The sequence below is a fragment of the Copidosoma floridanum genome, unplaced genomic scaffold (genome assembly GCF_036245765.1).
Source record: "Copidosoma floridanum isolate Cflo_tuat_1 unplaced genomic scaffold, Cflo_Japanese_pri ptg000020l, whole genome shotgun sequence".
NCBI classification, from domain to species: domain Eukaryota; kingdom Metazoa; phylum Arthropoda; class Insecta; order Hymenoptera; family Encyrtidae; genus Copidosoma; species Copidosoma floridanum.
Genome location: NW_028321897.1, coordinates 12,349 through 39,365, shown reverse-complemented (window position 1 = coordinate 39,365; position 27,017 = coordinate 12,349). Strand labels below are relative to the sequence as shown.

General features: G+C 42.6%; 1 protein-coding gene across 1 annotated transcript in view; it reads right to left on the bottom strand.

Moving 5' to 3' along the window:
- Positions 1 to 23,793, bottom strand: part of LOC149374284 (fasciclin-3-like) — a 255,685-nt gene extending 231,892 nt beyond the window's left edge. Inside the window, exon 1 of the mRNA XM_089593990.1 lies at positions 23,757 to 23,793. Coding sequence (XP_089450116.1) covers positions 23,757 to 23,793 — 37 coding nt within the window. The remainder of the gene's footprint in view (positions 1 to 23,756) is intronic.
- Positions 23,794 to 27,017: the final 3,224 nt, after the last annotated feature.

The following is a 27,017-nucleotide window of genomic DNA, read 5'->3' as shown; positions in this document are numbered from 1 at the left end:
CAAGTAATAACTAGCATACAAATACATACACTCTTATGACCTGGGGACGAATTCGACCATTTTTATGATTTTGGGGACGAACTCGGCAGTCCTACCCATTGCAATGTAAGTGATTGATGTCACAATTAAATCTGAGGCGGTTTTTCACTATGCCAATGACGATGGCATATAATTATATGCATAGTAACTCAGTATTGCAGAGCCTGCTGGGCACAGTTCTCAGAAATGGCTGTAAAATATTTTTTTTAAATGTACCAGCCAAATGGATGTCTTCACGTCAAAAAATTCATTGTATAGGTATCTCGTGTTTGCAACAGCCATCGAAACTCAATTGATAGAAGAGGTACATATAAAATTTTGTTTCTCGGAACTCGGAACTCCTTTTTTATTGCGTAGTAGGTACAGATCACATATTCATCAGGAAGTCATTTACAGTTCTCATCGCCCATTGCATTTCAGTTACCGAAACGAAAACGAAACCTCCTCCCCGTTCCCACTCTATTTTTTTTTTTTCACTCCAATCGACATGAAACCTCTTTGTGATGTTAAACACTCGGTGATTCGCACGAACTTGTTCCGAAAGTTTGCATTTGCGTTCGCAGAAATGAAACGAGAGCTCCAACAGGTGTCCAACCCCGCCTTGAAGTCACAGCACAAGCCCACAAGGGGTCACGTAGGCGGGTAACAGCGTTATTAATTTTCTTTCTCTTTCCTAGCGTCGGGTGCCGTGGACGGCCCCACCGGTGCGGGATATTTGTCGAGCCGATAAGTTTGGGCCATCGTGTCAGCCAGGCGCGGGAAACGAAAAATCCGGGCCAAAGACCGACGAACATCCTCCAAGCTCGCGTGTACCATAAATACAGGTATAGTGGAGAGGCCGAGCAAGCGCGCAGCCAGCTCACGTCTCGCGCACGGCCTTTGCTCTTGCTACGGGCAGTAAATTCGAATATTTAATATTTCTCCGAATTTTATCGGCCGTGTGTGCTGCACGGCAGCGCATACGTGGAACACGCGTACACGAGTTCTCGCGCCATTGGCAATATATTGTACGCGTACTATCTTTCGCTGTGAATGTACCCATGAAGCAATAGTGCGCTGTACGTGCGTGACGTGTTTTTACTTGCGACTTTGTCCTTGAGCACTTGCAACACATTGTGCACATGTGCTGGATTCCTTTCCCTCTCGACTGCAATGCGCACCGCTATTGGAGCACCCGATAAGTGTCCCCACGATGGTGGATATGCTTGTGTGAGGTGCGGAGTCGCGTGATTGTTACCCTATAGAACTTTATTGAAGAACAGGATGCGAAGATCCGATGTAGGTGTTGCGTTACCTTGCAGTTATTTTTTTACCCGAGCCGCGAACGTATAAGTAGTGTAGAAGAAACAGCTACTGATTGCGAGAGTGCCGTGGAAAGAGGATATTACGCATTCAACGAATGAGGCTCCTCCATGCACGTTGTATATAGCCTGCAAAGTATGGGAAAATATTGTAAGACCATGAGGGGTATATAGCTTTACTAGTTGAGACGCAAAGTATATATATCTTGATTTATAGTATATAACATTGGCAGTATACAGCTATAGCTCCGGTACTTTGTCAGACAATCTAACGGTATCGAGATTACCGAATTCGTCCCCAAAGTAATGAGTATGGTCGAATTCGTCCCCGGATCTATAAGTATTTTCTTATGTGTTACCGAATTCGTTCCCGAGTCGTTAAAACTTCTTCTTAACTCTGTTTACAAATTCCTCCTCGTTTAAATGATATTTTTGCGGTCGCACTTTTCATTGCAAATCCCGAAAATTCGCACTGATTCTCTGGCTTCGAACTGGTAGTTTATTTACAAAACAGGCGTTCTTAAAAAATATGTCTTTGGTAGTAATTAATAAAATAGTAAGTACATTTTTTCTTGATTTATGTCTACATATCGTGTTACATATCTCTCTTGTTATACTTAATCCACCGATGAAAATTTCAGCGGTACATTTTTAACAAACTCAAAACGATCGATTTCCTCTCACTGATATCTCAACTTTTTTTTTCGTAAAAATGTTTCTTTATTTTCAAGTTGTTTTGCTTGTTGGCCCACACTTCTCATTTTAATGTATATTTCTGTTAGTATGTCTGTTATTACTTGTAAGAAAATAAAGAGAGTTGGATTAGAGGCACTGATAATAAAATTCATGTAAGAGTGAAATGACTCACAACCGTGTGTTGTTCCACATATAGGGACGATGAATATTTTGCCCTCATAATTGGTGGGTGCGGCGAATCATTCATTATATAATTCTTCAGCACATGGTCACAGAACTTTTCGACAGCCTCGGTACGCGGCATAACACTCATATCTTCCTTTTATAAGTTTTGCCTTTTTCTACTAAACCAAATTCCATCGTTGCAAAATAAACTAACTCAATTGTTTACAATAGACTATTCAGCGGCACGGCTAGTACAGAACTAATACGTGTATTCTGCTGAGTCTTAAGTGTGCTATATATTTAGCGCACCACAACAGATAAATACATCAAGTTATACGCAAATGTAAGCACGCAAATATAATATCACAAATAATAGCCAAATATTTCCACAATATGTAAGAGAAGGATCAATACCGTTTGTCAACAATGGTCTGGTTCTTCCCGGGACGAGTTCGGTAGAAGATAAGAAACACCTTATTAACTTGGGGACGAATTCGGTAAGTGATAAAAGATACTATCACAACGGGGAAGAATTCGGACAGGCCCAAGGGTATACTCTTGCATTTGGGTGTGTTTTTGCGAAATTCAATACGATCGTCATCAAGTCTACACGTCTACTAGTAGGTGACGCGTGAAGGCTTCGCCAATATTTCGATCAACTCGATGTCAATCATTTCCTTCGAATGGAAATTGAATTTTTCCTCATCGTGACCGAAACGTGTGCTCACTCGATGTATCCGAGCTTGATTTTCCCTTGACGTTTTATCGACTTCCAGCCTTCATCCACGCATTGATTATTTTCCTCTTACGTTTGTTTACTAAACTTAGTTTTCGCACTCACCTTACCGATCGTCGCTTTCAAATACAATGCACCTGTGCCGCGTAGGTACAGTGGAGATTGTTTAATTCGTTGAGCGGGAAGTATGAAATTGACCAATGAAAGAGGTTATGTGATCGAATCAGCCAATGGGAATTAAATGTTTAAATTTCCCGCTCAACGAATTAAACGGCCTCCACTGTACGCTTTTTTTCAAAGTTTCCGCGGATTTTGAGAGAGAGAGAAGAAAAAAGGAGTACACCTTCGAAAGCCCAGCCGAGCAAAAACAACGCCGCTCGTTTTGATGAAAGAGGGACGAATCTCGGCAAATCCTTTTCTTCGCGCACGTTAAAGAGAAGCCCGGCCGGCAAAAGTTCCTTCCCCTCCTTCTCCTCCCGGGGGGAGGGCGACCATTAATATCACCGAGAGTCGGCACAAAAGACATTTTTTACCGTCCCGCGTGCAACGGCGCACGCACACGGGGAAGCCACCGCGCCCATCTGTAACCGCGCAGCGAGCAAATAAAGGCCCAAGATTTCCTCTCTCGCGTTGCAGTCGCTCTCACCACCGAGTCGACCCGGGGGCTGCGGAATGAAAGCAGCGAGCGGGTCTTCCCAAAGTTTCGCTGTGCGAGGTGACGGCGAGAAGGACGGGGGGACCTGCGAGTTCTCCGAAAAGTTTTCACTGTCGGCCTATCGCGAGATTCCTCGTTTGTCTCTTCCCCCCCGCCTTTTCTGGCTTCCCACGTCGCACAGCTCGTCGGATAAACAGACGGACGGAAAAGCCCCGGGTACCGTTGATAAATGCAGCGCGAAATCCAAACTCATCTCGTGGATTGTATCTTTTCTCCCCCCCCCCTCCCTTCCCTCCAACCCTTGCGTATGGGAGAAAACGCTGAGAATGTTCCCACCTGCTCCCTGCTCTAGGAGCTTGCAGGCTTGAGTGCCTAGAAAAGTTCACCTCGATCCGAGAAGCGCAGTATGCATTTCTAGTAAGAATATAAATGTTCGCCCGAAGAAAGGTGCCACGAGTGAAAAGGAATACAACGAGCGGTGGACCGTCAATGGATGTGGGTGGATGGTGGAGGTGGGTTTCTTAAGAGTGCAGGGATCCTCATGACTCTGCAAATGAGATGTTTTTTCACATTTCTAGGGTGAAATATTGCTCGAGGGTGAAATATCCCTTCTCCTTGGGATTTCGTACCGGGATTAATTAAAATTGGTAGATCATCACGGGAGCCACGAGGGAGTTTAAGGCTTTTTTTTTATTTTTTCCGCCCAATGGGTATTTTGAAACCGTGGGCCAGAAACGTAGATAAACAAATGGGAAGAGAGAAATTTTATTCCCTTTTGAATAGGCAATCCAATGCAGTGCACGTAGTTTTATGATTTTTCACTTTTTTTTTTTTTTCTGTCTATTGAAGTAAAATCAGAAAGCGAAGTAAAGGAGAAAAAAAATGAACAAGAAAGGATAAAGAAAGACGCGGGAGGGGGGGGGGCTTGTTAAGAGCAAAAACTCGGCATTTTGCCGGACGGCACGTATGTTCCATTATGAAATCGAGTGTGTGCCCATACATGGCGGCGAAGCGAAGGGATGGGATCGGTGGAGTTGTTTTGCGTCGACCTTCGAGTGCGCTTGTGATTGCGGAGTTGCCGAGAACAGCCGTAAGTGCGCTATACCGGCAGTACGGGCGAGGTTGGCCGGGAGGGGCTCGAAATCACCCGCATGTACACGTGGAGCTCGCCTTTTATTTTTACGCCATCGACCCGTGATCAATACTGCTCCCCTCTTTGGGCGAGTGGACTCTTCAAATGACAGCCCTCGCGAGAGCTGAACAACTGCGAACAAGTGTATAATTTTGCGGAGGAAAAAAAGAATTTCGCCAGAGGGCTAATCGCTTGACGTTGACGGGAAAAATTGCTGTCCTGCTGGACTGTCCTTTCGTTTGTCGGTGTTAGTAACGAATTGTTATCTTTTTTGTGTCAGTTCGAACTCAAATCATATTTTTTCAATAGTTTGTTTTATTTTATTCCATTTCAGTGACCCTAACTAGAACTCAGAACTTGCTGTGGGTACATACTTTGAGATGGCTTAGAAAAATTTATAATTCACATCAAGCCTAACTTTTTATCGAGCAGTACGTCAATGACGATGTTAGCTGTTCTAAGAAAATCTGTAACCCACAGTGGCCTTGTGAAAAACTATTATATTTTACTTTTATTTATAACTGAAGAAATTTATGCTCATTTCTCACGGTGTGCATGATTATTACAAGCGGAGGCCAGACAATTATTTTTTCTTAAATTTTTAGATAATTGAACAAAGCACATCGTTATACTCTTCTGTGTACCTATTTTTTTTAACTATTGAGAAGTAATTTTCATCGAAAATTAGACTCGACAGTTTTCAGTATGCTTTACTCCTTGTATCTAATAAAATTACAAAATTAAGTAGAGTTAGTCGAGTGAGGTAAGACAAGCCATTGAAGTAACCTTCAATAGATCTGTATTTAAAATGTATCGTTTTTAAAATGCTAGAACTAATTAAAAAATAAACATAATCAAATAAGCAATTGCAAGTCGTTCACGCAAGCTGCTTTACATTTTATTGCTCGCAAAATAGACTTCTGTGAAAAGAAGTGAGTTGAATATGTATTACAACATAGTACGAGTTAAGTAAAAGCGAAAAGAAAATTATGTCCTAAAAATTAAAAACTGTGCCCTTGCATCTGCTTATACGGTAATGCGACTGAGACCAATGAATCGCTGCAATCTCTGTTCACAACAGCTGGTCAAAGAAGGGCGCTCCAAGTATCAGTACAACCTGTGCCATCACAAGCCAAAAAATTTGGTCTCTCACATACTTATACTTTCAACTGAAACGTACATGTTCGTGTACATAAAATTTTCATGCGACGATCGTAAGTATGTGGCGTTTCACTTACATATAAATATGTCTTCCTTACTAAGAAAAAATTGGTATGCCAAATGACTAACGATTTCAAACAAGAACTTCTTGGAAAACAAGCAAACAAACGCAATTTCTACCAATCGATCGGTAACGTAAATTATCCACCACTGACGTATTTTGATGGATTTCCTTGCCACGCAAACTGCCAGAGCAGAGATCTCGAGATTCCCTCAACAACTATACGGGAGACCACAGTTGCAGCAGTAGTTCCAACTGCCGATGGCACACTCGAGATGTCCGAGTGCATTCCACAGTAGATGCACACCCACACGCAGCACGTACATGGGCGTGCCGACACACACACGCGTACACACACGCATGCACGCACGCAGACACCCGTAGAACAGAAGGACACACGTACCAAAGCCTAGAGAGAGAAACTTTGCAAGCCGTCTCAAATTGACTTACATGAAATAACGAGCGCGTCCCTGACCATTGGCCCACATGCTATTATGCACTTAACAGAGATGTGCTCTTGGAGCTGGTGACGCGGCTCCTCTCGGTAATTGTCATATCCCACTTGCGCAAGTCGACCCTCGCGAATTCTCTGTACACGTACGTCTGTCTCTGTTCCCTCTTTCCTCGTCTACAGTGTCTATACCCACCCAACATCTCTGTCTCTCTCTCTCTCTCTCGTTTGCTCTACTGTTTGCTATATTTGGACCAATTGGTACATTCATTCTGCGCCTCGAGTTGACACGTCACACGCGACTCTGCAACAATATTTCGCTTTCGCGCGTGCCCGACTGATGACTTGTACCTACGTGCTGCTGCGACTGCATGCATATACTTAAAAGCGATGAATACTTGTTTTTTTTCTTTTCTTTTTCTTTTTTCTTTTTTTTACGATTGTAGGTGCACGACAACATTTTGCCATTCCGAACGGAATGCGTCATTAAACGTGATTTTCGACGAACTTTCAAATCTGTTTCGGGTCATTGTATTTTTTTTTCATTTGAGTCATTCGTTGACTCATTGTGTTTGCGTACAAATGAGACCTTTCAAGAGTGTTGCCGAGTTTCCTTTTTTTTTGTCTCGAATACACTTGCCAAAATGATAATACTAAGAGTGCTTTTGGACATTTATTTTAACTCAATATAGTTTATTGAGAAAAAAAATGATCAAGTTGCATTTCTCAAAATAATGAAGTTTCAGAGGGAGAGCAAATATTTCTAATGTAATACAACCGATGCCTAAACTTGGAGTAAAAAATTTATTAAAAAAAGATTTTTTGCACGTCCACCCTTTCCCAATATTTTCAGTTAATAATTTTATATGTATACTTTGTCACCCTCATATTCTACACGCTCCTCAGCTGGTTCTCAATAAATTGATCAAGGATGACTCAAATTCGACTCGATAGAAGACCATGTTATGTCGGGAGACCTCATCCCGGAGAAAAAAATCTCCACTTTAGACCATCCACGAGGATAAGGAACAAAATTCCAACTAGAATAAGAACTGCACCAATTTTTGAAAGACTTGACGCAACTGTACCTTATTATAAATAATCAGAACCTAACCAAGCCATGTAACTAACGGAGCTACATACATCTTGGGTAACTTTTTTCTGAACCTTTGTCAAGGGATGGGCCTTTGGTTATAACTGTGAAAAAGGACAAAATTGCTGTAAGCTTAAAATACATTCCAACGTTTTCGCAAATAATATTACATTTTCGTGTTTATCATTGAATTGATGCATGAAAATTTTCAAGCCCAATATTTTGTATTTACTCATGATGAAGTGTCCAACGTTCAATAAATAACAAGTATAACTATTGTACACCGTGAACAGCAAAACTAGAATTTATTTTTTAGTTGCACTTCATAGCAGTTTTCTACGATATCTGAATGTATGAAGTAAGTATTTCGCTTTTCCAAATATTTTTTTTCTATTTATGTACAGTGATGATGAAACTGCCATTTCTCGACTTGTAAAAATAAAATTCTTGTAGAGATGGAATAGATTCTGATAATGTCCAGAGAAGCAAAAAAAAGATTTTCGTTGATTTATTTTCTATCAAGTCTAGATTAATCGAGATTGATTCACTTTGTCAGTGAAGAGTAATATTCAAAGTGAAGTATAATAAAAACATCAAACGGAAAAAAATGATGGTATAGTAATAATTTAGATTCCAATAGTAGTTGTGGAATGATTCTTACGAAATTACTCTGGAGGTAGTCTTTTCATTTTTATAAGAATAAAAACCAGCTTACACAAATCAGAATGTATTGTGACTGCCCTTATTTCTAGAGGAAACCGTAAGCGGCACCTCCCACGTCGCAAAGTATAAATCGGATCATGAACCCAACGCAATAAGTGGGTTACATATTTAATGCGAAGCACTGCATGGTATACATCACCGGCAAGGAAGAACGAGCGAGCAACTTTAAGCTTAAAATCCAAGGCTAGACAGAGAGTATGGAAGAGAGAGAGGGAAGGAAGTGCGAGGCAAGGTTTAACGGCGTGCCGAGAAGGGGGGCACTTACAAGCCATCACGGACGCGTGCAGGATCCGTTAGAGCCGCGAGAGTTGCACACACATTCAACTTGAACGATCGACGTCGGTGCACTCTGGGTGCTGTTGCGTGGCATATTATATATTGATGCCTCGGAATCTCGGCTCTTGAAGCTGTGCAGCAGTGACGACGATGAGCGATATAGTGGTAGCGGGCGTGTTTCTCTCGGTTATTGGTATGGCGTTAAGAAGAATTTCATATCAGCGCCAGCTCTCCCACGATAACGGTGCCAGTTCGATCCAGCCCCCGAAGCGAATATTGCGGGAAGGACTTCTTGTGAAAAATTCTTCAAAGTTATAAGCCTATGTACCCAAGATGCTCCAAATAATTTTGAAATGTCGACAAATTTTTGGAGCGGAAAATTTTCAACGGGAGTGTGTCCAGCCTTCTGGCCAATAAAATATCTCCGAGCACGTCAAAAGAGGATGTCAGCCGTGGAGGTTATGTCAATCGAAACTGGTTTTCTATTTTTATCTTTCTTCACTCACCAAAACTTGATGAATTAAAAAAAATAGACTTAGAATCGAACACAGAAGAATGTTTAACTCTTGGATTTGAAAAAAGTATCGGGGTGGAAAAAGAATCAAACACAACCTCTACGGCCTATGTCGTCCAAAGAACCAAGTAGAAACTATATACTTACTTGGAAACGCATGGCACATTCGATCAGCCATCATACCAATAAGTCAGACTACCCCCCGGACTAACCAATAACTTGTGGCTATCCATCAAACCTGACAACCTATATAAGACTGCGCTACTTGAGTTACCAAAGCCAAGCTATGACCACTGTACTCTAGAAAGTACTTGTGGCAATTCGATTTTTAAATATTGAAACGCTTGCATTTTAAATGTGAAATGGGATTTATCGCATAATCCATTGTTTCCGATTCTTGCGAGTATTCAATTGCAAAGTAAGACTTGCTTTGGTAATAAAAAGTTAGACTTGAAAAAGAAATGAGCATGAATAACCAGGTTAAAACAGATTGAAAACATCCTGGAAAAGTAATAGATGGCCGTAAAAACGCGAGCACAAGTATAAAGCACGAGCCTAGCACAACTATTCTGATAAATCACAAGAGGGAGGCGGGAAAAAAGCTCCCGCGCATCAGTCACGCAATTCGTATAATTCAAAACAAGTAAACAACGAAAGCCCATCTCGCAAGCCGTTCCCGAGTGCGCTCCACACACCCGCAGCCTCGTCGAAAAATCCTTGTCCTTCCTAGCACGTATACCTTGCTATACCCATACACCTAGAACCTACCGGCAGTTCTATGGCACTCTGCGCGCATAAATCATCCAAACGACTGCAGTGGCTCCTTGCCTCTCGCGCGCAGCATTCACTCCGAGCCACGTCTCTCGAGGAGCTTCCACTACGGTCACATCCACGGGCACATCCCTGACTCGCGAAACTACCCCTAAAGGGACACGGTAGCGAGACGGCCACAGTACAGAGAGCCGTGACAATAGACCATACGCCGCATACGTATACCGCTCTGGGAGGAGTACGTGAGAAGAGGGGGTGGGGGAAGCGACGTCTTCCTGATCGATAAGTCAATGTTCCTGCTTGACAATGGGCATCGGGAGGAACGGAGGAGCGAAGCCAGTCATCCATGGTATACTGTTCCTCGAGCCTCGGGTACCCTCTGGCTCCTTGCGATGCAGCGCTCCACCTGTGACTTTGGCAAGAGCCCCCCCCCCCCCTTGCTTCCCTTCAGCGCTTTTCTCCTCGAGGACGCAACGGTAATGGTAAATAGCCCCTTCTCGTTCAATGGCGATGGAGTCGCGGTAGTCGGGGTCTTGTCTGTCGAACACTGGTCCAGACCTACTCACACGGACAAGTTCTTGCATTGGAAACGGCCAAGTCGCGCACGGTATGTATTATCTGCGTGCGTTGTATAGAGAGCTCATTTTTCCCGGCGTCTTTCCTCGAGAGCTGTGCAGCTGAAGCCCAAAAAGGAGACGTGAAAAGGCCGTACGGAGCGTATCCCAGGCGCTCGCAAGCTCCTTTTTTTCACCGGCGTTTCTGTCATATAGGCATCGAGCTTGGATCCTTTTGAATTCACAAGATCATCGGTTCGTCGTGTTCTTCATCCAAATTTTTCTTTTCAACCACTCGAATGTGTATTACGAAGGATGTCTGTACTTAAATAAATTATTGACATTCGATAGGGAATGAGAATATATTTATCATATAAAACATTTATTTACGTTCAAGAAGAACCGAAAAATAATCCAGTGTATTTGACGAAAAAAAAACCGATTCATTCCCTCTTGAACGCTTGTTTTGACACTGCTACTGTTGAGTTTTTCGGATTAAAACCAATTTTCAAGGCGTACAAATATACACCCATATGATACAGTAGTTCTCGGTGTAAAATAATAACTGGAAAATTCTTCCATTTGATCATGATGCGAAAAAAACCAGAAATTTTATAGTGACAGTACGGACAAAAATTACCGTGCAGTTCGGTAATCGTGGGATAAAACGTCGCGTCGGACTATTTACCGAGCCACCACTAAATTTTACCGTGCAGCACCTATAAAAATTGTCGTCCGCACGACAAAATTTCCCTGTACAAGTCGACAAATCCCAATGCTATTCCATATCGTATTATTTTTAATCAGATTTATTGTATGACACTCTTACCACAAAGATTTGACTTGCTAAATACGAAATAAATTCTACTTCTTTATCATACAATTATCTATACGTAAGTACCAATGCACGTATTGCGTTGAAATATATACATATGTACATACGTATAGTTGTAGTATAGAGAAGGTGCATGAGTGGTGCCAAGAGCTCAAAACAAGTGTTTACGTACATGTGGGTATCCACCATAATCTCAATATGAAAAGTTGTACCCGAAAATTTTTTTCATTTTATCGTGAATTTTTTGAGGTTGCGTTTATGTTTTTGCCTTCTCTATACTACAACTATACGTATGTACATACCTATGTATATTTTTCAACGCAATACGTGCATTGGTACTTACGTATAGATAATTGTATGATAGAGAAGTAAAATTTATTTCGTATTTAGCAAGTCAAATCTTTGTGGTAAGAATGTCATACAACAAATCTGATTAAAAATAATACGATATGGAATAGCATTGGGATTTGTCGACTTGTACAGGGAAATTTTGTCGTGCGGACGACAATTTTTATAGGTGCTGCACGGTAAAATTTAATGGTGGCTCTGTAAATAGTCCGACGCGACGTTTTGTCCCACGATTACCAAACTGCACGGTAATTTTTGTCCGTACTGTCACTATAAAATTTTTGGTTTTTTTCGCTCACTGTAGGTAAATAGCATACATATATTATTGAATGCACGAAGCCTTAAAAAATGGAAAAAGTCATTTTGAAACAGTGTACCGGCAGCTGAACGTCAGCTGTCACCATAAGAGATACACGGGCCAAATATGGAAAATCGATGCTGTGCACGAGCGCCATGACTCTATCGCCACTTCCCTCGAGAAATGTAGGTAACAGGTATACGTAAGCGCATTCGTGGCTCAATGGACTCGCTAATGATGTTTTTGTATTTAATCCATTGAAGCGAAAACGAGGTTCCAACAGAAAATAAAGAGACAATCGATAGAGCGAGCGAGGCAAGGGCGATGGGGGGGAGGCGCACTAATGACAGATTATTACACGACACACAATTGGACGGCTGAGCTGCACGGGTGCCAAGCAAACACGGGATACGCGTGTACGTGTCTTTGTTTCAAAGTTAATTAACCATCGAACGAAGGCCCTGGAGGTCCAATTACCCACAGCTACTGGAAATCGACTTTGATTGAATGTGCAAACACAAAATAAACCATCTTGCGAAACAAGTGAAAAATATGATTGTCCGTTTGACAAAGGAGACTCGACGAAAAATGTATTGAAACTTTTTCCAGTTGTCGTCGACGATTCAATCGCGCCGACTGTGCGCGCGAACCAAAGTTGTACTCTCTCGTGGGGACTCTGGCGCACCCTGCAAGGGTATAACGAAGGTCATTGTACAAATGACTGCCGATTTCACGGATGGAAGGTCGTTCTATCGGCATCGACATTGTTTTCACCGAGTTTTCACGGCGTATACGTGGAGCGAGGAAGCAGCATCACAACGCACCGCCGATGTATCAAAAGAGCGGTTCTTCTCGTTCGCCATCTCCCCGGGTCTTTTCCAAAGTATCATCGGATTGTTGGGAATAAAATTGCCAGACTGAGTCACCGAGCGGGAAATGAGAAAAGGGCGCGCGACGTCGAATATTCCAAAAGGAGAGCCGAGGGAGAGCTATCTCGATCCGCGAGGGCTCTCTCGGTTTCCTCCTCCTTCTATACGCGTGGAAAGAGCTGTCGATCTTATCGCCCGAAGTACGGGGATGGGGGCTCTTTCACCAGCTGCGGAATTACTTTCTTGTGCGGGGAGTACTTTCCGAGGAGCCAAATTAGTTTTGCAGAATATTGTTGGGGGCTTTTTACGGCCCACCGAGATTGCCCCGTCACTGTTGTCAACGATAATTTCACATCCATGTGGAACTGGAATAAATTCCTCGGGCTCGATGTGATACAAGTAAGTATTTCGAGAACGAGCTTCGCAAAGGTTAAAGTTACAAAAAATAGGGTCGGAAATTGTTATGCGCCGTTCGCCGGAGCACAATGGCGTTTTTTTGAAAAGTACAGAGGTTTTATTCGGTGGAACGGAGAGTAGAGGTTTTTGGCAAACTCTTTGATTGGCATGCAGCGTCATGTGGTACATAAAGCAGGGGACGAGGAAGAGTTGGGGGGGGGGAGGGATTCACGCGGGACATACGTTTTTCCGTTCATTGGTCAAACCCCAACTCAAGGGAAATCCTCCCCCTCACTGGCGTTGTTTGCCTGGTTAACTTTGCCCTGGATCCCGTCCAAATCCCCATTTCCATCGGTTTGAGGCTTCCGATCTATTTTCGTCGCTGGGCTCTATTTTGTTGTTTTCCGCTTACCGCTCGTGTTTACAATGCTCCCGGACGCGGCTCTGCGGGCTCTTCCCCCCACCCCTTTTTTTTCTCGAGCTTTAAAAGACCGCCTTCCCCGATTCCGTCCTGCGCGTCTTTGGAGAGTCCACGATTTTTGACGTTTGACGTGGTTCAGAAGAACTTTTGTCCACACGGAGTATCTTACAAACAACATGAAGCAAAGGAACAGCTGGCCCCAAGAGATCCGGGTGGGAGAAAAACCAAAAATATTGAAAAAACAGCGCGAACCGGAGTGCCATCACCCAGACGCATCCAAGTTGTCAAGCCCCCCCGGAGGGTAGCGAGTCCCCGTTTCCGCAATTCATTTCTCCAGCTATGGCGGGATCTGCTGCGGCTCCTCGGCCTCTTCTCTATATCTTCGCTCAGGGGTTTTTCTTCGCGCGCGCGAAAATTGAATCGGCCGCGCGAGCACATGCAAAATGTGTCGGGGCGCGTTGGCGCTCGTTGCGAGCTGCATCAGGTGAAAGGGAAAAAAGAAAGGTAAGGTACACACATCAGCAGCAGGGGGGGGGGCGGATGGGCGAGAAATGGAGCGAAAACGAGTCTGGGAGCTGAGAAAAGAGAGGAGATGGGGGGGGGGAAATTTTTCATTACACAGGCTGACATATTTTGGGCGAGGCGAGAGAAAATGACGGGGGTACTCGTGTACGAAATTGAAATACGTTCCCGAGCGATCAAGAGAGACGCAAGTGTGGATGTATCACATACGTGTGTGCCCGATGTGCATACTTGAAGCGCTGTGCTAAAGTATCCCCCGCGTATGTCCTCCACAAGCGATTCCTTATCGTTTATCGTCCCTCGTATCCAACTTTTACGATTCGTCTACTTTTCTACTTTTACGGATATGTTTTTTTCTTTGTGGAAAGACTTTTGAAATGTTATTGAAACCACTGTGATGAAAATTGAAGGCTATTGTCGAGTCCAGGTTGTCAGCGCACCGCAAAAATGCACCCCAACACTGTACCCTGCACTTTGAGCTGTAATGATGACAGGGTTGCTCTTTTCCTCTTTCTCGCTCTCTCTTTTCATACTCCCCCTTAACGAGGTATCTATAGGCACCGCTGCTAAGTCGAGGGGGCATCTCAGACTGCCTGCTTGCTCCAGGAGCTCCAAGGAGATTCCGCACGCATCCAATCTCAGTGTGTGTATATATATATATATATATATGCCTCGTAACTGCCAGCGTTGCTGTTGTGCCGCTTAGTCGCGCGTTACTCGATATACCTATTACGCAAAATTGGCTCGTATCCTTGCGTACATAATGGATCTAGGTGCTTACACTGGTATGTTCATGCACGCAGGGGTGAAATGGCTTTATAATGACAGACAAGTATTAACGGACCCTCGCTCCTCGCCTTCTCTGCCATATTTTTCCACCCACATAAAGACGTATACGATATAATGTCTAGGTGGAGACTTAAGTTCTGTATATACCATGAAAGTTTGATCCAAGAAAGCCTACGAGTATGTTATTGCACGTAAAAACCATCACCAAGTGCTACAACTTACGTGATACATATACCGTGAATGCCCGAGATTCAAATTGATTTTCAGTCGATCGCTGTCGCGTGTAACATCTTTACGCCTACGAAACTGTCGACACGAGAAAATCAAAGTTCTGACATGAGCACTCGTGGTGTTACGCAGTGGTTTTAACGTCGCAATGCCATTTTACAGTTCTATATAGCGATGCTTCAGGGTTCATTGTATTACGATGAACAACACCGACAATGGAAATTTCGAGAGAAAAAAGCAACGTGGGCCCATGAAACGTAAACGTGAATAAACTTTTTACCACCCGTCTCCCCCCTATAGAATGCATGCGAGCTCATAACTCATGAAACGGAACGGGATATACTAGATGCATTATACACGCATAGGTATTATGCGAAGTAACAAATGGAGCCGATCCATAATCCAAGCCAACTCGAGCGAATTATAGCCTCTGCGGACTGAAATTTCCTCATTAGTTGCAAATATAGGTGTGAGGGGTAACAACGCGGCCCGTGTCAATGTAGTGCTCGCAGGTATAATAACCGATCGTTCGGAGGAAAGCAAGTGGGCGCGTATGTATGTATATGTACGCACGACAACTGGAGAGTAAAGAGGGAAATTTTTATAACTTGGGAACACGACGACCCGAGGAAATTCGATCGGAGCAGGCCGCGTAACATGATTTATTCCATTTGTCGCTCCTCCACGCCCAGCAGAGATATATACGTATACAAAGGGCCCACCTGCGCATGGGCAGCTCAAGTCGTCCTCCGACAGAGAGTAATTTTGATGAGCGAGTCGTTCCCGCGCTACCCTACGGATAATACCCATCCCTCTTCCTTTTCCCCCGCGGGAGGGAAGTGGAAGCGTGCAACCTTCCGCGTGGCTGTATTATGGTCCGCGGAACCCGTACTGGGAGGAAAAAGAGGAGACGGGGCGATCGAGTTGTTCCTACGGAGGGAGGGAAATCGCTTCCAGCCGCGTATACGAGAGCACGCGCGGATTTGCGCCACAACACCTGAGCTCTCGGCTCGAGTTGTAGGGGAATAACTGTACAATCGCCGGCGCTCCCTCGAGAGAGCTGCCTGACCGATGGCTGTGCGGTGCGCTTCGATTTTCTCTCCGCGAGGCCCGCTCGATCCTCCGTTTCTGCCTCCACGGCGTTTCCTTTCTTCCCTTCCCGAGCATTTTTTCTTCCGGGCTCGCAAGGTCGCATGAGAACGCGAGGCACGTGCAGGAGAGGAAGAATGCCCCGTGAGCTGTTTTGGTTCGCGAGAATGTACGCCTGCCTCCGTGTAACATGAATAATTGGCATGGACTGTATTGCAGCCTAAGAGCTTTTCCACAAAAAGATTTTTCTCTACAAAATGATGTCAGGCTATGCCTGCACGATACCTATGATATACGTATGTGCATTATGCGTGAGTAATGACCGATGCGCGTTGAATGAAATTTCTCAACTGAATATGGTTATACCGTTACTGAAATATCCGAGGATGGCTCCAAGGTAAAAATGCTGCCAACAGCTGAGCTCCATCGGATTTGGGCACAATTGTTTTGTTGATTTTTTTAATTTTGTAAAAGATAATTTTTTTTAACATCACGTGTACCCTTTGAAAAAATACTAGGAAAAGACATTTGCAGTATATTTAAGATATTAAAGTAGAATTTTATTGTCAAGTCTCTATTTCTTATCAAAATTATTTTTCCTTTAAAGTTACTCTATGTATCTTGTTCTTGCTGAAAAAAACAACCATAGCAGACACTGTGTTACAAGTAGTAGAATCAAAGAGGTTTTTCAGTAAAAATTCTGCATTACAGTAACAGCAAAAATTGTAAAAAGTACCTGTGCCCGAGTCCGAGCTTCATAATGCATCAATAAAACAAGAGAACTATATAGTTAATCAAGGAATTCAACCATGTAAAATGTAAGAGTTGGGTAAGCCTTGACTCTGGAAGCACTTATTTTTATTTGCCGTAATAATGCATAAAAGCCACTACTCACAAGAGTTTTCTTCCACTGATTTTATGTACCATAAAATTTATGGTATCATGTTAAATTGATCAAATAGTTAAGCTCTTCGAGGCAATCGAGATTGAGAGTAGGAATGTAAGAAACAAGGGAAACAACGAAAACAAGCCAAGCTCAAACAAGCACTTGGGGGGAAAAAAGCTGGCAACAGTCACGCGCGTGTATTAGCGCTCGTAACAACAGCAACGACACAAGAGTGCTGTGGGAAAAAAAAGGGAAGAAGGAAAACACAAAAGCAACAGCTCTTTCATTATTCAAACCCAATCAGAAGTTTTTCATTCTCGCATCGTGTGCCAAGCCACCTCCCCTTTAACAGCTCCACGGGGCTCACTTTCGCTAAAGCGACACGTGAGCAAACGGGAAGGCTCGCTCCCTCCCTCCCTCTAAAGAGCACCCTGGCATCTCATTTTTTCCGAAAGGGGAGAGCCGCGGCTCTGCCGTTGCAAATGAGGAAGCGTATACGTGTATACACGAGCGCGTGCTAGCTCTCCGGGGGAGAGCAGAGGGAGTCGAATTCTTAACGCGCGCTGTTCTGTATTTCTCGGCTCGTAAGTCATGCGTAGTCCTTTGTTGGAGTTTCGCGCCGGAATCGCGTTATTCAATTACAAGGTTTTCCCTTGCTTAAGAGCAAAGGGATGGGGGGGGGGGAACTTTGGGCCTTTTTTGTTTGCCGTGTTGATTGAAGCTTGATATTTCGCTCAGCCGAGAGAAGCTTTTGCGTCCAAGCGTACTTCCAGCGGGGCACGAGCTCTTTGGGGTAGGAGGATGCGTTTTGCTTCACGCAGCATAAATTAGAGAATTACAGTAAAAGTTTTACTCAAATGAGGAAAAAAAAAGTTCATCATTTGGATCAAAAGACAGGACGCACATGCAGATTGGTTGTTACTAATGACGTTATGCATGAAAATCTTGCGTGTGCAGTAGGTTGATGTGTCTAGCGATTTCTATGCTGCACAAAGTGTATTAAAATATTGGTGACATATATATTTTGGGTTAACAACTTTTTCTTATTCGACAACCAGTATAAGGAAGCCAAGAAGATTATTACAATACGTACGGAGTATTTTTATACTAGTACACGGTTATTACAGCGACTTGAAGGTCAACCGGAAATTGATTAACAAATTTAATAAAGTGCATGAAAACGACTGTTTTTCTCGATCTGGTAACTGCTTCGTATTGTAAACGAGAACGAAAAACAATATTAGTCATCATGATTGTTACAAAGAATCAATTGGACGTTTGTATTGCTCTCAATTTTACTTATTTGTCAATTAGGTACCTGTTACTTACTATTTAGCATTGATTCATTCATTTTTTACACAGATAGTTGTGTCGATCTTTCTAATTAAATCGGGAAAAGTCATCTTAAAAAAAAAAAATTTTTTAATTTCTCTAGTCGCACGCATCAGATCTAGTTCACGCTTCGATAGAGAGTCATCTCATCCCCAAGAAACCTTTATCATTTCCTCGCCTGGCTCGGCCTCACTACGCGTACTGTCGTTGCTTCTTTCTCTCCCTATGCTACTTATAATCCGTATACGCTCGCGCTACCACTTACATATAATATTCGACATATGTTTACTTATGAAAACTTGCAAAACATATCTGTTCATAAATGATGGTAAATGAAATAGTAAACATGACAACTTGATGTTTACTATTAAAAAAATCTTCGTACTTGTACTTTATGTAAATATACCTATGTATTACCATATAAAGCACAATTGGGTCATGCCACTTTGATGCAGCACGCGGAAGCAAATAGATCAACGACTCAAGTGAGACCCCCCCGCCCCGCACTCACTCGCAAGATAAAGTCCGAGCGACATAGGTATACCTAATAAACAGCTCCACGTAGGACACGCGCTGCGGCGAGGTAGGTATTTTTTCTTTTTTTTTTGCTCCGGTACCGCGGGGCAGGCGATAAAAATTTCGCGCGGCTCTATTGACCCGGCGCCAGGCAAGTGTCACTCATACACATATACATGTATATACAGAGAGGGACGAGAGAGCGAGCGGGAGCAGACTACAAAAAATTTAAACGGCACGGCCGCGATAAAGAGCAGAGCTGCCGACGCAGCTGAGGCGCGGGAAAAAGTGTCGAGCTGGCGTTATTCCTAAGATCGGGGTCACAAAGACAGTCGCCAGAGATGCGTGAATGGAGATAGAGGGTACGTTATTATTATCATCATCATCACTCTCGGGGAATAATAGTTTAGAATAATATATCATTGCGACGAGCGTGAAAAATTACCGTCGCTAGATCGGCGTGTCTTCCAAGCCGAGCAATTTTCCGTAAGCGGCGTTAGACGGAGGACGAATAAAACAAAAGGCACAGAGAGGATCGGTAAAGGAAGCAGATGCGCGTATAGAAAGCTCGGAAAACGCAACTACAAGCTGTTGTGCTCGGAAATCGGATTTGGACTTGGATCTTCGAGCAAAGTCTCGAGAAACAGATAACCTCTTGGAGGATTAGGTGAGGGGCTGCGTAGGTGGAGGCGACGTCATAATGTACCAACTCTTTGAAGGAGTCGACGATCACCAGCACGCGAGAAAAGAATATAGGATTACGAGCGTTTGGCGCATGTATACACTGAGAAAAGTAGTGTTAAAAAAAGTATTATAACTGTACTAAAAATTACTATATTTTTAGGAAAGCTAAGCTATACTCACCTAATTACGCAAAATTATTACGTTTAAAATAATTTTGATTAAATTTTAAGTAATTTTTATCATGCAGTAGCCCTACAAAAATTATTTCATGGCATAATAAAAATTACTATGTCTATAACATAGTAAAAATTGTGACAGTACAATTTTTGCGACACGACATAATAAATTTTATTGTAATCGTTTTAAAACGTACCACATTCTAAAGTAGAATTTGCTATGTGACATAGTAAAATTTCTCATTCCACTGCATTGCTATTCAGTATAGTAAAAATTACTATGTTCGAAAGTAATTTCGTAAGATGTACATAGGTATATACGCCTATTGAGTTTCAAATTGAAGGTTATACGAATGTAAATATTTAGAGAAACACATTATTTGATTTATCAGGGTTAAAAATTGATACGTGCCGACAATTAGTTTTGAATCGACTAACTATCCGTTGTTAATACCGTGGTCCACAGAAAACCTTTTGATTTTTTAATTTTATTGTGTGTATAATAAACAGTAAACGTTCCCACATGTACTCTATTCACACTCGCACGGACATCATGTCCCGTGTTCTAGTAGTTGCGGAGCCTGACTCGAAAGCTCAAGGATAAAGGTTGAAATCCCAGTCGCTACAAATCTTTTTTAAAATATACCAAAATCTATGTACAATAAGAAAAACATATATATACATATATATATACATTTAAATCGATATATATATTAATTTCCTGATAAACATATATATTCACTGGGCAATATATATATATATATATATATATATATATATATAAATATATAAAACTCATTTTTCTTCTCTTACTCGAATATAAAAATTTTTTCTGAGTTAAGTAAAAATTACTATGTCGAAATAACAAATTTTAATATAATCTGGTTTTACTATGTACCATAGTAATGTCCACAATATGGCGAGTATGTCTCAGCTTTCCTATAAAATATAGTAATTTTTATTATAGTTGTAACACTTTCTCTAACACCACTTCTCTCAGTGTACAAGGGTGTTTAGTGCCGAGAGCTTTACCGAGCGCGTGTGAGACTGGAGCGGCAGCACGTTTGACGGCTCGTGTTTATGCTCTCTTTGCTCGGTCTTTGCATACATGCAGATACTAGGTGACGAGCTTCATGTTTTAAACAAAATTGTGTACGTATATGATATAGCATTGGTTCATGGCACGGAGAAAGGTGGACTTGCGATTATATATTTTCTCAGTCTTTCCACGCTAAGCGAGCATGCGGGTACAGGGAGAATGTTGCATCTAAAGGATAGAGTTTTCCGAGGCCCAACACCGAGGTCAGTGAAATGAAATTAATTTGGCTGCCTTTTCGTACAAAACTGCAAGTGTAGGTCCATCGTTGACATCGAGTTGGCGCCTTGTTCGACCGAGCCGTCGATATAATACACCTTTATTGAAGAAAATGAACAAAACAATGGCACTGGAAGGGACTAAGGAATTCGCCGTACAAGCACGCACTAGCTGCATGAATTTTCCATCAGGCGCTCGAGCTCCTCATTTACAATTACAATCGACAGCGAGTGCCTACAGATGCGAGCCAATATTTGAATGTATACATCGGATGGCTGAGGCCACTGGGGCGCGTGTTTGCCGACATTATGCAAAACCAATCATACGCGCGCGTACGTCTATTCCAGAGCAAACGGATAAGATCTCCAAGGTTGTGTATACATATATACATATATACATATACGCGTGTCGTGTGTGCGCGAGCCATGCATGGGGGGGAGGAGGTCGCGCATGCAGCTCACGTCCGTTAAGAGGCGCTTGATCCACGCGGGGAAATCGAATGAAAGTCACGACTCAATAAGCGCTGTGTATACTTTACCTATACGCTTGGCGCGAGGGGAGCAAGGTGAGCCGAAAGAATGCCGTTGCTCCCGTAGTCTCACAATACGCAAGTATTATCTATATGTATACTTACCCGGTGCGTCAGGATCTTAGAGGCGAGGGGTATCTATCTTCTTCAGGGGGGGTGAAAACACGTTTTTTCAGCAGTATTTTTCTTGTTGTTCCTCTCTCTCTCTCTGAGATGCGAGGTGTTGCAGCAGGTATTAGAAGAGAAAAAGTATTTGTAGGATTTCCTTGTGTTTTGGGCCACGCCTTTTCCTCGATTCTGTACACTGCGTGTTTATCTCCCTCTCTCTCTTTTTTTTTTTTTTTTTTTTTTTTTTTTTTTTCTTTTCGAGCTCATCCTCCCTGCCATCCTTTTTCTTCTCTGTTTTGCCACTGTTTTGTTATGCTCGGTGAGGAGCTTCTTTTTCGGTGCCCCCCTCTATTTTTTTGTCCCGTGCGACCTTTTTCTTTTTAAATGGGGAAGGGAAGCGCGTGTGCGTTGAAATTTCGCGAAGAGGAGTACGACAATAGGTGGAACATATATACCGCTATGCTAATCCGATCTTGAGATTGAATCTCTGTTTTTGGATGACAAATAGCTCGTGTGGATCTTTTTGGGCGATACACGACGTGATTTGCTCTTTAATTCCTACGTAGGAGATTGAAACATGCAGTTTGATTATTTTTCCGGTGGGTCTGACATTTTTCAAAACAACATGAACAACGAGACGAGGCACACTCGATAAGACGCAAGCTCGTGTTTGATTTGTACCACGAGCGAGGGTAAGTAGATCGTTTTCCACTGGGCAGCGCACACGCAGAAAAGAATTACAGGAATTTTTACCGTAACAGCAACGGTAATCCTGTGATAATTTGTCATTACGTAAATTTTTACCGTAGATGTTCATGAATTTTAACCGTAGTTTACAGTAATTTTTATAGTAACTGTAAAATTTATCCAAAATTCACTATAATTTTTACTGTACGGCAACGGTAAAATTTCCGCTGAAAGTGCATATAGCTATAGGCTGCAGGGTCACGTGGGCTGTAGGGAAGGGCTGACCAGATGTCTACTGTAGTGGGCTATATAACCTGTATGAGAGAACGAGATAGACGTAACATTTGTATTACCGAGATCAACGTATAGATGAAAGTACGGGTATCTTTTATGAATGGCTATAAGCGAAGGAGTACTGTATCATGTGTCCAACAATTCGTTATGTACCAATTCTATTAATGCAAATATCCGCACAGGTCTACAATTTGTAGGTTAGTCAGCGCTTTAGCAGACAACTTATCAGGTGCTTCCCCTCCAGCCAACGTGACCCTGCAGCCTATAGCTATATATACTCTTTCAGGGGAAATTTTACTGTTGCCGTACAGTAAAAATTATAGTGAATTTTGGATAAATTTTACAGTTACCATAAAAATCACTGTAAACTACGGTAAAAGTTCATGAACATCTACGGTAAAAATTTACGTAATGACAAATTATCACAGGATTACCGTTGCTTTTAAGGTAAAAATTCCTGTAATTCGTTTCTGCGTGCAGAGATAGCTCTCGTTTTCTCTTAAGGTGCAGCATAATTATATACCTAATTTTAGTGCGTGCTGCAAGTCAAAAAATACAAATAACGCTAGACCTGATAACGAAATGTTAACAGCGCGCTCGTTTTAGTCGAATGAAACAAGAGAGGCAGAAAAATAAACCAAGCTGGAATAGGCTACGCGAAGCCAGGAATGTATACGTGATGTACCAACTCCCCGTCGTCTCCCTTTGCCGCAATACAGCAATCAGTAATATGTTAAATAAACTCGTGAGCGCCTGCCAGTTACAGCTACACGGCCATTATATATTATACAGACGCGGAGTCGCTGACGGTTTACCTATATATGTATACTTATCTTGGAGCCAGAGCTTACGTCATATACCTAACCTCCGCACACATCGGGTAGAGGAACGAGGATACGCATGAATACAGTCCAGCCGGTGATATTTTTTTGTTTCTTTGCCCTACCTCGCTCGCGCCCACAGAGATAATCATATTTATTTAGTCACTTCCACCGAACCGTTACCATTGTATTTGTATAGAGATTGGGTCTTAAAATCAGCCAAACGAAAATGGCTTGGGTGCATATATACGCGTACACCCCGTAAAAGCGAGTGGTGTTTTTTACCAAAGAGAGACCGAAACTCGCCGCGATGGAGCTCCATTTCTCCATTTTGAGGTACTCTCCGTTTGATGGCTCCACAGTAATATTTTCCGAGTTGCGCGAGTGACTGGCGATTATTAGGTGCCGCGAAGACGAAGCTGATGTCTCTTGAGCCGTGTCGACTTTTTCTGCACGGCTGGACCACGTGAAAGGGCTCTCGAGCTTCGCTCTGATTGATTAGGTGAAATTAACCTTTTTTCCCCCAATTCCAGTTCCTGCCATTTTTATACCTGTGTACCTCTCGGAATAGGCTCGTCGCCGGCTGGACGACACGAGGATCGCTTTGGAGAAAACGACAACATCGGGCATACATACCTGAAACAGATGAAAGGTTTTCACAAATTACCAATGATTTCACTCGGAATCGAGTCATAAAGTATTTTATGTTCAAGATAAATTTCAGTCGTCAAATGGACCAACTTGGGTCGAGCCTCCGTATACATTAAATAGCGCGCAATTTACCGATCAATAAAACATACTCTCATAAATCGGGGCGCAATCACGGAGCGAAAATTGAAAAATCCTCAATTTTTTTCCACGCGCATAAATTAAAACGATTTCATCGCGTACGTGGGTACGATGATTGTATTTCACTTGCGAAACGCAACGTCGGTAAATTTGGTATTTTATTAAATAGAGAATTATATCGGCCCCCATGAAACTAATCGTTGGTATAATCAGTATCGTTCATTTGATACTGACTGCAGCGTATAGTTATTGAAGCGTATGAAATTCAACAAGTATCCTGCGTTGGCAATTTTTTTCCTTTCAAACGGTATACAAATGAGCAATAAGGATGCGCTTCGATTCCTTTTTGAAAACAGAACACTCGATCATTCACACCTGAAACCTTCCAATCATCGAACTTTGTGCACTAGAGATTGCCACGTAGACAGGAATCATACATGCAGGTGGTGAAATGGTCGATGCTCGACATTCCAGTGCACACCTTCAACGTCCGCTCTCACGTTCGTGCATCGGTATACACCCTGTAACACGGCCAACGTCGCACCTGCCGAGCCGCAGTGTAGTGGGGGTGGGAGAAAAGGCTTGTTCCTCCACGGGCCCATGTGTATTATGTACATGTACAGGTATACCGATGCAACGCTAATCGCTCGAAGCACGCGAGAGTCATATACCTACGTATCAGCTGACCGATTGCCGATGTAGATACATACACGATATTATATATATACACGTAGGTGTACGTGCCTTACCCCTGTCATAGCGGTTTGGACGAATATAAGGGCTACCGAAGGCACGGCCTTTTCGCGTGTCGCTGTCTCGTTAGTCCGCGCCTATACACAATGTACACCCCCGACGTCTCGGCTCAAGGGAGGTGCTGCAAATGGGTGCATTGGCGGTGCAAGTCCGGCTTCTGCTGGGCTTGCTCGCCACCCAACGGATACATCGAGCGTACACACGTAGGCCACGTGCACTTTTTTAGGGGCGATGAGGAAAAACAACAACAGATGGGCTCTAGATGTTTTTCAAAGTGGAACTTCTTTTGGCATGAGAAATTTTGTCCAAGGCCACAATAATTACGTACAGTTTCAACCCCCCAATTATAACAATGGGATCGGCATCGGCGTATGGGTGTCCAGATAATGTAACTGCAGCGTGAACGAAAAAAATGATTAACTGGCACTGCCTAGTTCCAATGAGTCAATTGTGCAGCCTTTTGACGACTCGCGTGGGCACTTGACAGACATTCTCGCTTGTGAACGATCATTCGAGCGGTTGAGCAAGAGTTCGTTGACAAGCCCCGGGACCGAGAGACAAAAAGGAGCCTTAAGAGGCGTTGAGAGGTCTTGCAACTCCCAAAGAGTCTCTGCCTTTATGCGCTTCCCGATATGTGTCTCCGTCCTCCGCTCCCCCGGCCGCCCCTCTCTCGGCTGCTCTTTCTTCCTTGGCTTGGATGGCTCGACTCGCGACTCTCGAACGGAGCAGCGTCCAAAAGCACTTGGCTCCTGTAGTTCCGCCACTCGTGATCGTCTTCGACCATCCGAGGCCTCGCCCCACACTTGCGAATTTCCGTCGGCTAACTTCACCACATCCTTTTCCCGTCTGTGCATTTTGCCAACAAGCACCTCTTGCCCGATGACTAATTATCAAGTCATTTTGTTGTTTGCAAAATTGTACAAAAGGAGTTACAAAATTTCATTTTATAGATATTTCAACTGAAGCAATTACTTTGAAGGGAAGTATTGTTGATCGAGATTATTTCATGGTCAGAATCATCCTCGATAGAATTGTTGCACGCACCAGCGTTTCAAAAAAAAATGTCAACTGGAGCCAATTTGGTTTTTCAAATGCCTTGCAGTACATTTCTATTCTATGAGTAAATCCAATGCACTTGTTTGCGGGAACTTATTTCTTAACTGCTATAGTAATGAAACACAGAGCCTACTTTTAAACTTTTTATCACCAATAATAAATTGTATACTATGTATTGGAAACGAAGAAAGTCTAGAAAAAAAGGGGCAAAAGATTTTTTTTTTTTTGTGAGAGCTATTTTTATGGTTTTGTACGACAGAGAAGTAAGATTTCATGATGAAAAAAGTCTCACTACCTATACACCAAAAATCGTCTATACCCTCTCGATTTTTGAATTTGTGTTTAATTTGCCTCCGTATTCGAAAAAATAATACCATAAATATGCAAAAATAAAATAAATCACAAAAAAGACTTCAACACAACTATTATTCTATAGTCAAAGAAAAATCATGTAAAAATTTTTTTCCCTTTTCGAGGTACAAAGCATGAAGTGAATAGCACACTCAGTCAAATCTTTTTCCCATAAAACTGTACTATGAATTTTTGAAAACACAAGTTTTAATAGAACATTATTAAAATGTAAGGTCTCATTAAAGGCTACACTAACCTTTAGATCACAATTACATTGACGGAAAAAAGTCTTGTGATAGTAATTGTTTAAAAGTCGGAGACAGTGCTCTCTTGTCTCCCGTGAATTTAGCATAGGAACTGCGAGGCCATCACAGTTATGTGTTTGTATTAATATCTTTCGAAAATGCGTGATGGCCCATAATTTCTCAAGTGCCCATCTCTGCAATTCTCTGTACATATTCGCTGTGTGCAGTATTCTGAAACAGCGCCACCTTCACGGCAAGAAGGAGGTGCTGCTGAATAACACGATTACATAGCCTATTATGGGCTGCAAACTTTGTTAATTGTTTTTTGTAGTTTTAATGTATTTGTAATATT